The following is a 17,213-nucleotide window of genomic DNA, read 5'->3' as shown; positions in this document are numbered from 1 at the left end:
CAATATAATTTTTGGTAACATTTTACAAATAAGGTCTCATTTTATTAATGCATTAACTATCATGAACAAACAGAGAGCAATAACCTTTGTTTCTTTTAGTAATAAAATGTTTGTGTTTTGTAACAGTCCATTCACAGTTCATACCTAATGTTAAAAGACACAACTTTGGGTCTGAATATGTTGAGATTAACATGAACTAAAATTAATAAATCCTGTTGAAGTATTGTTCATTCATTGTTGGTTAACTAATACTAACAAAAATTAAACCTTATTGTAAAGTGTTAAAAAAAAAAATTTGGCCATAGGAGTGTAAAATTAATTTGAAAAGGTAAGGAATCTCACACTGGTTCAAATAGGCTACTGTAGTGTATAGGTTTGATTTATGTTGAAGTGTTTGGGACATGGCTTTTAATGGTGAGCCTTTTGTTTTTGTAATCAGGCTCTCAGAGTTTATTAAAATTTGTATTTAGATTTATCGGCCAATATATCGGTTATCGGCTTTCAAATATTAAGAGTTATCGGTATCGGCCAAAATGTTCATATCGGTGCATCCCTATACATATTGTATGTCCCTCAAATACACCTCACCAAAGGATGTGAAAGATCCTTTTATCGCTGTATGTCTGGGATAGACCCCTCGGTTCACTCAAAACTAGGAGACTACCATTTTAATGATGTCAAATATGGTTTATAATTGCTTTGTTTACAAAGTTATTATACACAACCGCTCAAAAGTTTGGAGTCAGGAAAGTGTACATTTAATTAATCAAAAGTGACAGTAAAGACTTTTAAAATGAACATTTTCATATAAATATTGTTCTTTTGAACATTTTTCATCAAATAGTCATGAAAAAATTTATCAAGGTTTCTACAAAACTATTAAGCAGCACAACCATTTTCAACATTTATAATAAGAACGGTTTCTTGAGCACCAATTCAGCATATTATAATGATTTCTGAAGAATCATGTGACACTGAAGAATAATGAAGAGTAAATTGTAATATTTCACAATATTACTGTTTGTACTATATTATTGATCAAATAAATGCAGCCTTAAAGGGTTAGTTCACCCAAAAATGAAAATTCTGTCATTAATTACTTACCCTCATGTCGTTCGACACCCGTAAGACCTCCGTTCATCTTCAGAATACGAATGAAGATATTTTAGTTGAAATCTGATGGCTCTGAAAGGCCTCCATTGGCACAATGGCACTTTACACTCTCAAGACCCTTAAAAGGTACTAAAGACGTCGTTACAAAGTCCATCTCACTACAGTGGTTCTACAATATCTTTATGGAGTGACGAGAATAGTTTTTGTGCGCAAAAAAAACCTAAATAACGACTTGTATAGTGATGACGATTTCAAAACACGGCATCATGAAGCTTCGAAGCGTTATGAATCAGTGAGTCGAATCATGATGAACTGACTTCAGCCAAACTGCTGAAATTTGGCGATCCAAACTGCTGAATCGACTCACTGATTCATAACGCTTCGAAGCTTCATGATGCCGTGTTTTGAAATCGTCATCACTATACAAGTCGTTATTTAGGTTTTTTTTGCGCACAAAAACTATTCTCGTCACTCCATAAAGTTATTGTAGAACCACTGTAGTGAGATGGACTTTGTAACGACGTCTTTAGTACCTTTTAAGGGTCTTGAGAGTAAACCGTGCATTGTGCCAATGGAGGCCTTTCAGAGCCATCAGATTTCAACTAAAATATCTTCATTTGTGTTCCGAAGATGAACGGAGGTCTTACGGGTGTCGAACGACATGAGGGTAAGTAATTAATGACAGAATTTTCATTTTTGGGTGAACTAACCCTTTAAGTGAGCATTTGAGACTTTTCAAAAACATTTAAAAAAAAAGTGTACTCACAATTCCAGTTTTTGGAATGTTAACAATTTTTGAATGGCCACAGTATTATATAAACTGTAAGTGTAATAAACCTTTGTTAACATAGCGACAATGCAAGCATGAAAACTGCATTACTATATTTAAATTAGATTCAGTGTTTCACAATCTGATTGAAACACTGAGTTAACCAGAAGGCATTTACACTTTTATTAACACATTTTTTGTAACTCTCCATCCCCAGGCAAAAGTTGTGTCACTCAAATTTGGAATCACCCCCAATTTCACCTGAAACCCCACCTATGATGATCAAAGGCAAAGCAGCAAGACAGAAGAGACTCAAAAAGGAAGCAAACACACTCAGTCATTTTTTCCAAAAGAAGACCCCCATGACCCCCGTCAAGTCAGAACCCGTAGAGGTGTTTGTTCACCAGCCAGCTCATTTTAAAAAAGAAAATGTGCAGGAAGCAATAAAAAAAGAAGAGAAGATGGAACTTTCTGCATTTCCTTCAACATCACAAAGCTGTAAGCCAGTGGGTAAAGGTAACTAGTGCCACATAAGCCATTTTATTGCATTTATATGGTATGTTTGGTGTAAACATGCATATTAGGTAAATATTAAAAATAATGGATTTGAAAAAACAAAGAAAAGTTTATTCAGTTTAATACATTGCAATTGTGTTTAAAGAAAAAAAACCTGGGTTGTTCCCTAATGCATTGTTTTCTTCACAATAAGTGCATTATATATATCTTTTTAATCACATCTGATTATTTTATTTTATTTTTTTGAGATTTGGATGGCATGGACTTAGTATTTGTGCTTTGCCTAATTTTGCTTTTTCTAATAAGCAATAATTTTAACAATTTGTTGCAGTGGAATGTCCTGTCTGTGGAGTGTGTGTGCCCGAAACGCACATTAATAAGCATCTGGATATGTGCTTGAGCCGAGACGATAAGAAAGAGGGATTGAGAAGGTATGGATAATACTTGCCCTGTAATGTAATAGCACTATAAGTTTGATGGAGAAAATAGTCTATCTTTCTTTGACTGCAGGACACATTTAGTGATTTTCTAGAGAAAGGATGCTGCTAATTGACCTGCTGTTATTCAAATTCAGTATTATCAGTTTTTGCGCAGTAGTTAAAAAAAAACTAATTAATATTGAATAACTGACATTTCAGACGTAATTTTTATTTTGCCAGCGAAAATGATTTAAACAGAATCCAAACGAAGATCAAACTCTCAATGTAGCAAATGCGGACAAGGAGAGTGATGCAAAAAGCGAAACATTTCAAATATCTTGAAACACCGTTTATCCAATAAGTGGAGAAGAACTAATTTCTGTATTACATAATGTAAATCACTTTTCTTCAAGTAAATTGTGCTTTTGTTGTACAAATTGTTTGCCCAGTTGTCCATCAAGCTCCGCTTTCTTAGACCTGTTTATTTTTCTACCTAATCGGAGACAACCAAGTTTTTTTCCCTCTTATGCATGTGTCTGAGTTAGTTGGATGAAGTTTAACAAATAAACTGATTACTGGATAAACTTTTCTTGAATAGATAGCTAAATTTAAGATAACTTTTTAAGTGGCCATAATTATTCCCCACAGAACAAAGTAACTGAAGAGTGATTGTGATTTAAAGAATGGATTCGATCCTTATTAAATAACATTCCCTATAGAATATAGCTTGCCTTAGTCCCTCCCTTTCTACTAAGGCACCCCTTTTTCTCTTGAGGGACATTCTGAAAGGCTGGCATTTGGTGTGCATGTCTGATTGACAGAAAGGGTGATTTTATTTACTGGACACCTTGAGGGTAATGTGATGAATGAGGGTGTGTGTCAGCACTTCTGTGGCCTTAAGTCCTTCCTGACATACTAATGCTATAGAGATAAATGAAATGTGCACCTTTTCATGCTTGGCTGTCTATATTTGTGTGTAATAGTGTTGGTTCGGATACTTCTATCTGTCTAATACTTAATATTAGGTATAAGTAATAAACCCCCCCCCCCCCCCCCCAAAAAAAAATCTTCTTTTTGTTTTTCATACAGGTTTGAAATTTGGAAAATGATTTTAATTTTTTGGTGGACTATCCCATTAATCACTAAGCCTGTTTAATAGTACTGCCTGAAGGCTGTTGTATGCAGTATAATTGAAAATGAAGAAATATTGCTGTGTTAGTCATATTCAAATTTATAATCTTAAAATAATCTTGTAAATTGGCCTACTGGGTAAGGAAGTACGGTATACAAAAAGAAATTCGGTAAAAAGAATAAATAAGATACAGATAGGATAGAAAATACCCTGAAAGAGAATGTGTTACATGGACATGCCACTTCCTTTCATTGTAGATATGACACATTTCTTCAAGGATGTCAGGGAAAGATAAAATAATTTATGGCATGATCTGTACAAAGATAAGAGAGAGACGTTAACAAGAAAATAGCAATACAGCCAACTACCAGAATCATGCCATTCTGACAAACTGCGCAACTGGAAAAGGACCTTTTCAGAGAATTGACCAAAGGACCAGCAAAACAATGATAGAGTTGCAGAGCTATTTGGCTGACATCAGAGAAACCGTCCACTCGAGATTCACGCCTAGGAGGAAGACATTTCTGAGAAGGACGAATATTAAATCATGTAAAAGCCATGGGACAACCTGAAACATTTCAGTAGTAAATGTTGTGGTCTTGACAAGAATACATTTTTTTGGCCTTAAAACAAAGCACTGTTTGTCGAAAAATACAACCCAGTACCAGGTAACATCTAATCTGCCTTGTGGTATTGTCATGTTTGTGGGATTTATTTTTCAGATGATGGAACTGGAAAGTTTGTTGGCATCAAGGCCAAAATGGGTTAAGCCAAATGCATGCAAATCCTTGAGAGAACCTCTTTCTGTCAGCCAGAGATTTGAGTTGGTTACTTTCTCGCATGACAGTTGCACAAACTACACATCAAAACTATAAAGTTATGGGTTTATAGTTAGTATTCTAGACTTGAATCCAATTGAAAATTAGTGCTATGACTGGAGTAGTCACTCTCCATCTATTTTGCATTATTTTGCATATAAAACCGATAAAAACAGCCGATACACACTTATGACCGTTCTTGAGATGAATTTTATATTAATGTGCCAAGTTTCTGCTTTTTTCGGAAACTGTTAATGGACTATACTACTTGATGGAAGAATTAGTGAATATTAATAATAAAATGTAATTATAAGACATGTCTCAAACTGAAAAAATACCTATTAATATTAGTAAAATCACTGTAATGAACAGCCTTGTGGCTTATAGATTTACTTGCAATAGAACTCAAATCTAAAATAACTGCTACAAGACTTTTTGACGGAATAATGTCAGGAATTTCAATTTGAATGGTTTCTAAAGAAAGTCTTATCTTTTTTATAATTTTAAATGACCTTGGGACTATGTGTTTGTGTTTCAGTTGTAGAAGGCGCAAGGCGATGCCTAAGCTGTTGTACACTTTGATTAGTGTTCCAAAGCTCAAGATGATGCTTAAAGAATGCCACCTGTCTGCTCAAGGCAGCAGAGATCAGCTTGTGCGACGCCACCAGGAATTCACCCAAATCTATAACGCACAGTGTGATTCACTCAACCCCAAATCAGGTATAAAGTCCAGGATCAATAACCAAATGAGTGAATGCATAGTGAGACATTCCTTTATAGGCATTGAAAAACATGGTCGGGATTTCATGTAAATGTGGTGGTGGTGAAAGTGCTGATGAAAGAGAGTTTAGCTGGGTACAGTTTCACTCTTTCCAACGATTGTATGCGATGGAATGTAATTTATGTGCTGGAGTTAGTCACCCTGTGGGGGACCCTGGCAGAAAGATGACAGGGCTAGTGGAAAAATACAGTAGTTTCATCCTTCAAGTTTTCTTTGAGTTACTGCTTCACTTCTCACTGACCCTTTCAGAGCTAAATTTATCTCTTTTCAGTGAGCTGTCAAAGGTTTCGCAGGAAACCTATTTTTCTTTTATTCACCCGATGTTACCATGGTTTCTGTTTAAGTTCGATTTAGTGTGGTTTGTGTTTTTTCCAAATTACCTGTGGGGTTCTGTTTTGTCATACAATAGCAGATTGAATTGATTCAATTACAGTACTCAAATTGCCTTGGATGCTGCCACCAGTTTGTCATGTTATCAAGAATGATTTGTAAATGAGCATCTTCCTGTGTGCTTTAATAAATGCAAGAAAATAGAAATAGATGCTGTTTGTATTGGAGGGGATTTTTTGTATGGGATAGGTTGTGGTCATTTAAGTCTTCTTCAGAAAATGTGGTTTTAGTTTATAGTTAATTTGTTTGCTTTTTCTTTTGTTAACAGCTGAAGAAATTGCCAAAGAAATGGAAAACAACGAGAGGTTAAAGAATCAATTGGACAGTAAACGAAAACCTGTATGTACTACTAAGGATTTCCAGGATTTTCAAAATTTCCATATATATATATATATATATATATGAATGAATGTATGTGTATATAATGTGTGTGTGTTTAAATGTATTTGAGTTTTGCTTGTTGGGAAACATAATCAGTTGCAGTCATATTGAAACAACGATAATTTTTTTTAAATTCTCTTCTCATATTGTTTTGTGTTTGACAGGTAATAGTCACTAAGAAGAATCAGACAGCTGAAGAAATTGAGGAGTTACACTCAATGTACCGTAAGTCCTGACTTTTAAAAACTGACACTGAATAAAGAATGAGACTGTTGCTCTTGTCAGTTTAGAGGTGTAGAGGATGCGCTGTCCTTGCACCATTGGAAAATGATGTTTGAATGATGTCACAACAGGGTCAGATTCTCCTGCTTGTCCTGTGCATTATAAAATAAAAAATGTCTGTTTGATATATGCACTGAATAACATTGACTACTTTCCCCTACCTCAAGGTTGACTGAGCATATGCATTCTGTATTTTTGCAGCTAATTATCAGCTAAGGGTTTTTGCAAATGTCTTTTTCTGTGGCTCCAGCACACTGTGTTTGGGATGAACTCAGTTCAGTTCTGCCATCAAGTTATTTTTGTCAAAAAAATGGCAATTTCTTATTGTTTTACTGCAAAAAATTTGATTATGCACTAGGGGTGTAACAATACATCGATAATCAATATATCGTGGTATAAAAATGTGATGTGTATCGTTGATGTAAACGATTCGTGATAGAGTTGTTTTATCCAAGGCTCAACTGTATTTTTAAGGTATAATTCACTCAAAAATGTAAAATCTGTCATGTACTCACCCTCATGTCGTTTCATTTAACTTCCAAACACAAATGAAGATATTTTTTTATGAAACCTGAGAGCTTTCTGTCCCTCCATTTAAAGTCCATTCCTCTCAAACTTAAAAGATCCAATAAAATGGCATTTAAGGCATCGTAAAAATAACTATTCGAGTCGTCTAATCCAAATCCAAATCCAAGTCTTCTGACGAGACACAGTGGCTTTATATGACGAACATATTTGCCACTACACGCATACTGTAGTAATCACAGATGTTCAATGCATGCGTTATGCACGAAAACAACATGAGACTGAGTAAATGCAGAAATACATTTTTTTGGATTAGCTAAACATTTACAGTTTGGGAATAGTCATTTTGACATGTTTTCTTTTAGAACTGTGATAGATTGCATTTGTGGATCTTTATGATGATGATGATAATACAATAATAAGAATATAATTATAATAAATTGACATATCGGATTGTGAGTTCAGTATTGCAGTTTGTATTGAATCTTGGCATAAGTGTATCGTTAAACCCCTATAATGAACAATTGCACATTTGAATCACTCGTAGCACTTGCATCATCAATGGTTAGATTTTCATTTTTATTCTTTAACTTACCCAGTAAGTCAGGACTGAAATAAAATCCTGCTATTCATGTCTCGTTACATTCAAAATAATTTGCAATATAAAAATATTGTTTAATTGCGTTAAAGAAGTGTTAGTATCTATGCTACTGTGAGTTTCTGTGCAGAAAATGGCTGTCAGATTGAAGGCATGGCTACGAACGTAATCATCAAAAATTCCTTTTTTGATTTGTTGCTTTAATGTAATGCCCATGTTTCATTGGTGTGCTCTGCAAGGGCATTTGCAATTTCCTTTTCCACCTCATATATCAGATCTGGGTGTTCAGGTGCAGTTAAGACTCTATGCAGAGCTGCGCAGTTTTCTAAACTGGAAACTGGATTTAGCTATATCTTGAATGAAGCTGTACACTTTTTCATTTTAAGTTACTCTCCTGATGATTTCGATATGAATAATCTCACTTCAGTTACCCTCAGTAGTTCTCAACCAAAATATTTTTCAGAAACCATTGCCTTTTGTGACTCCCAAATTCACTAAGCAGCTGAGTGTGTGTATGAGGGAGTGAGAGGGGAAGGGAGAAAGATCCCTTTAGGAGTTGGTGAAGGTGGTGATCAATACGACAATACCAACAGGGTCCAGAGATCGATCTTACCTCATTAAATGTTCCAATCTGCTTTAGTGACCCAGCTCAGAATGCTTAGACCAAAAAAATCTGACAATTGGCTCCACGTTTTAAAGATACTGTCCACTGTTTAATGGACTTTTGCTGAGAGGGATTACTTTTATGCTGTCTTAAGGGGATCATTTTGTGAATTAATCATTATTTTAAGTCAGATCTTTTCATTCAATTGGTCTGCTTCTAAAAACTGATCTGAAAGATTCATTCACAATTAGGCTGACTTGTACCATTTAGCAGTTAACAGACTAATAGAGTAGATGATTATCATTATTCTTTTTTTTTATATTTTTTTAATAAAAGCTATTGTATGAATTCAGAAGACTTGAAACATAAAACAGTCCATAAGACTTTTGCACTATGCCATTTTTTTTAAGGTATTTTTCAAATCTTTTTTTTTAAGCTTGAAATCATCGTTTTGTATTGGGTTCCATGGAAGAAAGTTGTGCTGGGCGATAAAACGATAACGATATGTATCGCGATAGACACGTAATCGATATCAATAAAAAATGTTCGATAAATTTTTTTTTTCTTCGTCTGAAGAAACCAGAGGTTGCGAAGCAAGTTCGCCTCATCCGTTTGGGGACGTGTTTATACTCAACGCTCTCACCGTTGTGCTATTCTTGACTTTGAAACGACATGGAGAGGTACTCTGCATCAGTGCCTTATGACAAAGCATCTTAATGGTAACAGTTACAAAGAAATAACGGAGGCACTGCACCTTAATGTTAAGAGATAGTTAAGTGTTCATTGTGACTTTAGACTTGTGTTTACATTTTAATTATTTGAGTGTTTTCCATGGTTGTGTTGACATTTCTGCCTTTATAACCTGAGGGGATTATAATCAGAGGAAGGTTAAGTTTAAAATAAAAATGTTTAAATGTAAAAAAAAATTCTCCTGGTCCTTAATTTAAATAGGTCATAAAAAATATCAATAATTATCGATATGAAACACTTATATCGTGATACAGTTTTCAGCCATATCGCCCTGCCCTAGAAGAAAGTTTTCTTTTCTATTGGTTCCTTTAATTGGTTATGTTTATGAATGTTTATCCTCACATATGTCTTCACTTATCCTAATGTTGTGTCCTCTGTTATCCTCAACTCTAAGGTTTAGTCCCTAGTGCTCAAACCATGTTTCTGTTTGACATGCATAGGTTACAGCTGCTAGTCCTCATGGCGTCTCTGTCTTAATGAAAAGCCACTTACACTAACAACCTTCTCCCAGAGGACAACATTAGAAACAGAGCTATTTAAGGTGGATTGGTCTAATTGGTGTAAAAGTGTGAAAACATGGTCCATAATTGTCATGTAAAAAGACGTAAGCCACGGTGTGATTAGAAAAGCCAGACTGTGATGTCTGAGACAGGATGTTGAAATATTGATGCGCAGCATAGAGGGGTTCTATAAATAGAGCCATGGTGAGATAAACTCTTGATTAATCATCAAAAGGGCTTGGTGATTCACCAGCCTCATGGAGTGTCCGCTGGGGTAATGACACGGGGTGAATAAGACACACACCCAGAAATCTAGCTTTACTATACAATAGATTCATCTTAAATAAATGAAACACAAGTTGACCTTTTAAGCAACAGTGAAAATATGTATTCAGTGATCTATCCATGTATTTCTTAATTTATTCATTTGTATTTAGTTTCATGGATGTTTGAAAAGGTTGTCGATCATTTGCAGAATAAAAAATTGATTATGGCTCAGTTAAAATGGTTCTAAATAATGAACAACTAAAAGTTAAAATTTTTATATTAAACAAAATGTAACCACTAATAAACCATAGCTGCGTCTCATTTGGAAGGCTGCATCCTCCGGGGGTCGCAATTGAAGGCTGCATACGTCATCAATGATCTTATTTTTTTTTAAGTAAACATAACTGACTGTTATTCCTTGTGAGGTGTAAAATATTGTAATTTCTTACTTTTGCTATTTAATGATAACTTTTCTTAAATGGGACCACCTCAATGGCGTATGCAGCCTTCAAATGCAACCTCAAATTCAATTGCGATTGAATGTGTAAGCACTGTAGAAATAGAGAAACCCAATTTAAATTATTGGGGAATATTTTAATGTCCTTTCCACTAGGGGCTGTACGTTTACTAGGACACAATTTTTTTTCTCTCTTGAAAATGCACATACATATTGCATTATACCTTTTATTTACCCATATTGAACCCAACCATCTCCACTTTGTCTGTCAGAAATGAGTAAATGAAAAGCAACAGAGCAGTGATCTGTTTTCTTGTACATGCATTAACAATTTTGGCACGTGTGTTACATGGAGAAATGTATTTTCTTGGATGATTCTGATGCAGAGTCTGTTTAGTTTGTACACCATAGCATTGTTTATAGATGTCAGTTCTGCTAGTCATTACACTTGTAATCCTTTTTCTTTATCTTTATGCGTTTGTTATAATATAGATACACAAAGATACTAAACTCAAGAGCTTGTCGGATGATTTACCATTATCAGATTTGATCCTGCTTTTTTCCACAGTAAATCATTTGTTTTCCATGAAGAAGCCTCAGATTTCTCTTCTGAGTGTCCTGAGTATGACAATGTGTCTTGAGTATGAAAAAGAATATTTAGACATTGCATGTCATATAACACTGTGACACTTCACCCACTTCTTAGTATTTGTTTTAGGATGTTAATATAGACTGACTAAATAAGAACTTGTTAAATTCCAGATCTGCTGTGAAGGTTTTTATTTTTATTTTTTCTTCTCTGAAATAGGTCTGGAGGTCTGAAATAGAGGGAGAAAGCTATCCATTATAGAGCCCGACGGGCCCCGACTTTTTTACACCCATAGGGCCGGGCTTCGGGCCAATTTTCACGTCATACCTCACACACGGGCTGGGCTTCGGGCCTGTTTTAGGCTTATCCTTCATTTTATATTTTAGACATTAATTAAAATAAACTATGAGATGTGTTGCGCTGGTGGAAACAACATGAGACCATGCTACCGCGACTCTCGAGACTGGCTCGCACAGTGAGCGTTCCTTCGGCGCAGCTGCAAGAGTTATTTTTTTTTACACCTGCTAACTTCATTTGTTTTCTCTGATCAGATATCTATCCGGTTGTGAAATTCTTTCGAGACGGATTTATATCCGATCACTCAAACAAACCAATTCAGAAGGTGATCTGGGACCCATTTCAGACAAAACTGGACAAGTGTAAATCTGGTTGTTTAAATCACATTTGTAAATTAAGATATTTGTTTAGAATGTATAGCCATTTCGTTTGCGAGCGCCGTTGCCTCAGCTTGTCAAAAATGCCTGTTTTACTGTGGTGGAGATTGGTAAACGTTTAAACTAACATTTTGATATGCTTGAAGTGTTTTATATCTATGGATTTTATTATAGGCAAGACAAGTCAAGTGTTGTTTTGAGAGGTTAAATTTATCAAATATGTAGTTAACGCCCTGTCAGCCGCTGGCCACTTGGTCATTACTTAAAAAAACAACCTTTATTTGAACAAACATAAAACGCTCCAAACATTTTTCCAAATTAACTTAATGAAGAAACAAAATGAAATATAGCTACTGACATTAAAAACAAAACTGACCTATTTTAATAGCTGCAACAGTAGTGTGTAATAGGGAGGATAAAAAAAAAACGGGCTCCAGTGGGACTCTGGCAGAGAAGTGATATACGCTGTCGGACACGGGCCGGGCTAGGGCCTGAGCGTCTCGGGCCAGGCCTGGGCTAGGGCCTAGATTTGAGGACCGTGCAGGGCTCTAATCCATTAGCTTTCGGTAATGCTCCAATGCTTTCAGGTTGAAAGGGTTGTAGCATTTTAAAAGTAGGCTGTGTTATCTATCCATAGATCACTCTTTTTAGTTGTTGTACTACAACCCCAAATGCAATAAAATCAAGAATCAGTTTTTTTAAATTCTCTTTTAACGTTTATTTAACTGACAAAAGTACAAAGAAAGGTTTTTCAAAGTTTTCACTGACCAACTTGTGCATTTTGTAAATATCAACCAATTTTGATGGCTGCAACGCATTCCAAGAAAGTTGAGACCGAGGAATGTTTACAACCATCATATCAGCTTTCCTTTTAATTAAAATGTTTAAATGTTTGGGAATTGAGGATACTAATTGTTGACGTTTTGCAGGTGGAATTTTTGCCCTATCTCGCCTGATACAAGACAGCTGCTCAGCAGTCTGTGGTCATTGTTGTCGGTTTCTCCTTTTCATGATGGGCCATACATTTTCAATAAGAGACAGATCTGGTCTGCAGGCAGGCAGTCAAGCACATCCCTTCTACGGTGTAGAGTGTCTAGAAACAACTCTGTTGTAGCACATGCTGAATGAGCCCTGGCATTGTCTTGCCTCCCAGGAAAGATCTAATTTTGATGCCATTAAATTCCAATATATGCAAGTTGCCCATGCCGTTAGCACTGATGCACCCCCATACCATGGAAGATGTTTGCTTTTGTACCTGTCGCTGATGAAAGTCTGGATGGTCCCTTTCATCTTTGGGACTGAGAACTCAAAGTCTGTTTTTTCCCCAAAAACCATCTGAAATGTGGACTGAGGGCTCAAAGGTCACGCACATTCAACATAGGTTTCCTGCCCTGCCCTACACGGAGTGAGATTTCTCAGAATTCCCTGAATATTTTCACAATATTATGTATGGTAGAAGGTGAAGGACCTAAATTATTTTCAATCTTGCATTTAGAAATGTGAATTCTCTCATATTATTTGACTCAAAGTGATGAGCCATGACCCATCTTTGCTTGCAAAGACTGTGGTGCTCATTTTACACTCAATCACAATACCCTCACCGATTATCAATTCATCTGCTTATTGAGTTTAACCTGGATATTCTATAAGATTTTCACTTTTATTTTGCCTCGTTCCAACTTTTTTGGAGTGTGTAGCAGCCTTTTCTGACTATAGCAAAAATGAATACAATTAAGAACTGTCTGTTTGATATGACTGTGTTTTCACAGTATAAAAGGGTGTTTGCTCTGGAAGAGGGGTCTGGTTTCATTCTTTACGGAGTGTCTTCAGCGCAAAAATGACTTGTGCAAGAAGAGACAGAGATCAAATCCTGCTGGTGGGTGACATGGCTAGGGTTAAAACATTTTTTATTAAGGTCTGCATCCTGTGTACAGCATGTTAGATACTTTTATGTATTCTGTGAAAAATTGCAGTTCAACAGAGAAACAGCAGTTAATCAACTCTCAGCATGGTACAGCATTCAAAATATTAAAAATACAGGATGTACAAATGCTCAAAAAAATTTAAAACGAGTGTGTTTTCACACAGTGTATCACCATGGGTTCTTGGGAATTTTGAATGTGTTTTTTTTTTCTGTAATAGTATTTGGTTTGAGAAATTATTTCTTGGATTCCTTGGAAGCTTTGCCCACATAAAAAGGCTGTAATTGCAGTTGACTACAGTCAACAAGTCAGATAAGTGAGAAAACAAGTGAGATAAAGTTCCCTATTTAGCAATTCTGTGATTAGCCAGCAGTGGTTTGTGAAAAATGGCACTAAATAGGGTTTCTAATGGAATTGCCAAAATTGACTTTCAGCAGTTTGAAGCGTTAGAACAGATATCAGGCTACCTTGCCACAAAGATTGACTAATGCACACCATGTATAATTGAGATTGAGGCCACATTCTAGTGTTTTCAGTGAGTAACAACAGTGTGGAGTTAAAATAACATTTATATGAGTAATGTTGCTAATTTTTCAGTTTTAAAGGGGTACTTCAGCGCTGGGAAGTTGAATGTGTATATAAGTCATTTATGTAGTAGAAATGTGAAATTATTTTTGAATTTGGTGCCTTCTAGACTGAGAAAAGCCAGAAAATGTATTTTTGTCTCGTGGATGAAAGACAACAACTCCCAGAATGCACTTGCTTCGCTGCCTTACGAGGCCACTCCCAAAGCCACGCCTACTGGTTATCACGTGCACACCATGACACTGCCCCCACCGTCGTTTTGATTTTTATACTAATACAATAATTTCGTTCAGTTAGAGAATAGACACTACAATTAAAAACTGAATGTGTCTTTTCAATAAAGTTTGAGTGAGCCAAGCGAAAGTCGCTGCACAGACGCAGCAGGAGTCAGATTTAATTCATCACGAGAGCGAAGAGCTGAGCAGAGCTGAGGTAAGCGCGGCAGTCATTCAGGGTCAGTCCAGTCTGCCGCGTTTTCAGATCATGCCTATGGAAGCTTAACTTTCATAGGAATTCATTGAAAAGTTGAAACACTCACTTTGCTCTACACTGCTCCGTTATTAATGCCCGAGCCGAGCGACCGTGCTCATTTACATTCTGTGAGTGAGATCCCTCTATAACATGCGGAACTAGCTCCTGTAGTCTCCAGCCTCTGGCCAAAAAAATCCTCAGATGACGCAAAATTACAATATTTGCGTCATCGGAGGATTTTTTCCAGAAATAATATGCATAATTCTCTCGTCTCAGGGGGATTTGAGGGGGAAAAGTACCATAATTTGAATATACTACCGGGTTTCTGATACAAAGCTTCATGCTAAATCACTGAAGTAACCCTTTAATGTCTAAAAATGGAGCCTTAAGTCTAACAAGCCCCTGCTGGACAAATTTGTTGTAAGTGAAAATACATAATTTCCCTGAAATCACAAATGGCAACCTTATACGTGTGCTGAGGATAAAATGCAAATCTGATCAATTTAGCCCTTAGGCCTGTTCAGTTATATCAAATATACTAGGAATAGAAACAGGATTCATATGCAGTATTAAAATCAGACACAGATGCATGTCAGGGTCTGCTGTTTAAAATCAATGTGCTTCTGTGATAGTGAGCTGTGCTGGATATCTGGATCTTTTCTCCTGCAGTTCTTCAGTCGTCATTATTTCAACTGATCTCTTCTTGGGTCTTTAGGCTGACGTGATTTTAAAAGCACATGATCTTTCATCTGCTTCTGTTGGTTTTCACCACTACATTTATCATGGTCTGCCTTATGTCAGCGCTTTCAGAGTTACTGTTATTTTCCATTGCAGGGTTCATTCTCTGTTAGAAGAGAAGGCTAAGATTAAAGTATAATCCTCTATCATTTTTCAGTACGTTGTATTCAGATTTTCCTTTTGTCTATTTGTTTTTGTTAGTTAATTTTGACATTTATATAATTTGTTAATTATTTGTTATTATTTGATGCAATATTCCAGGCTAAATAGTAAAAAGTCAGCATAAAATATTCACCATATTTACTTCAATACACGTTCCTGATCTTATTCATCAGTGCTATTGCAAAAAATTGTCCAATTAATCTTTTATCACAATCTAATAATGATTTGCTTCCTGAAATATTCTTTGGTATAAAAAATGCTTATTTTTCATGATTCAGAAGTTTTGATTAAAAATTAACTTATCACTTAATTTCTTATACTTATTCCTAAAATACAGTTAAATTTAGTACAAAACGCTGTACTTCTCTGCCTTTTATTTCTTTTTTTAGGTAAGCAGCACAGTAGCGAATTTTCCCGTTTGGTTGCCCAGGTCAGAGGTCGTCTGGAGACAGCCAAGAGAGCACTGATCAAACAAGAAGAGGGGATGTCAACAGAAGAGACAGACTCCAAAGGTCACATTTTTCTCTTTTCAGATTGTGCTTAAGGATGTTACTTTAAGGGGGGACCTATTATGCCCATTTTTACAAGATGTAATTTAAGTCTCAGGTGTCCCCAGAATGTGTCTGTGAAGTTTCAGCTGAATACCCCACAGATCATTTATAAATCCATGCTGTAAATACCTAGCCTAGTCCTACCAAACTCTCGTACATTTCATTTGTACAGAGAGTCTGGCCACTCTCCATTGACAAGCGTTTACTTCCTTGAAGGCGGGAACTCTGTTGAAGTTTAAAACTATTGGATCTGCCCAGAGCCGCTCTGGATCTGCCATAACCAATCGCTAACGTTTGGTCGTGGCGCATGTCATCTCAAACTAGCGCACGACATCAACGTCATCGTTCTCAGCCACTCCCTCTGTTCGCTGATTAGACTGGTTAAAATTTGCCCGGAGAAAACCAGAGAATATACCGCAATCCCAGACGGAGTACTGAAGGAAAATGAAAATTGAGCGGACCAGGCTAGTAAAAACCCATTTCTGACCACAGTCAAGAACAGGCTTTTTTTGTGCATGTGCCTTTAAATGCAAATGAGCTGCTGCATGCCTCTCCCTCTCCACACAGTTCCTGCCTCAATCGGATTCTCTGCCAAATACTAAAAAGACATCTGCTTGGTTTTGATTATCTATATTGCGATCACTCTCACGGATAGAATAGTTTTTCTTTCATCCTTAAAGTTTATTATTTCCACACGTTTTAAAGCTATATATTAGATTAAACTTCTAATGGATCATTTTCTGAGCGCACTTATCTGAAGAACACAGACAACTAGCTGTCAGATGTCAAGTCTCGTGAGTAATTCTTTCTCACTTTTTGTTGTTTAAAGGGGTCCTGAATTGAGAAATCACCTTTCCCTTGAGCTTTTGATATATAAAAGGTCATGGTAATATAAGAATATCCTGTAAGCTTCAGAGCTAAAAACGTCCTTATTAGTCAAAGAAAAGCTTTTATAGACACCAGGCCCAGCAAACGATCGATTTCAGAATATGCCACACCTTGACGTCATTGTGTGGTGAAACACCGCCTCTGCAGAAGAAGATCAATGCCTACTTCATCACTGCCTGTTTAGCCCCGCCCACCGATTTGCGCAGGTAACATAGGCCAAGTGTTAAACCATCGAGCTACAAAGCAATAAACATGCTGTTGAGGATTACAAAATATTGTGCAGTGATTGGGTTCAACAGTAATGCAACATGTAAGTAACTGTGTTCATTCT

General features: G+C 36.2%; 1 protein-coding gene across 3 annotated transcripts in view; it reads left to right on the top strand.

Annotated features, from left to right (window-relative positions):
* The window catches only part of rad18 (RAD18 E3 ubiquitin protein ligase), a 60,048-nt gene that overhangs the window by 20,129 nt on the left and 22,706 nt on the right, over nucleotides 1-17,213 (top strand). For 2 of the 3 annotated variants that reach the window (XM_079840467.1, XM_079840466.1), the window contains exons 5-10: nucleotides 2,100-2,398; nucleotides 2,730-2,829; nucleotides 5,306-5,487; nucleotides 6,207-6,277; nucleotides 6,484-6,544; nucleotides 15,833-15,955. In XM_079840467.1, the coding sequence (XP_079696593.1) occupies nucleotides 2,100-2,398; nucleotides 2,730-2,829; nucleotides 5,306-5,487; nucleotides 6,207-6,277; nucleotides 6,484-6,544; nucleotides 15,833-15,955 (836 nt within the window). The remainder of the gene's footprint in view (nucleotides 1-2,099; nucleotides 2,399-2,729; nucleotides 2,830-5,305; nucleotides 5,488-6,206; nucleotides 6,278-6,483; nucleotides 6,545-15,832; nucleotides 15,956-17,213) is intronic. The other variant, XM_079840468.1, reaches the window with a different exon arrangement.

Source organism: Gobio gobio (genome assembly GCF_949357685.1).
Source record: "Gobio gobio genome assembly, chromosome: 17".
NCBI classification, from domain to species: domain Eukaryota; kingdom Metazoa; phylum Chordata; class Actinopteri; order Cypriniformes; family Gobionidae; genus Gobio; species Gobio gobio.
This window is presented reverse-complemented; position numbering and strand designations above follow the sequence as displayed.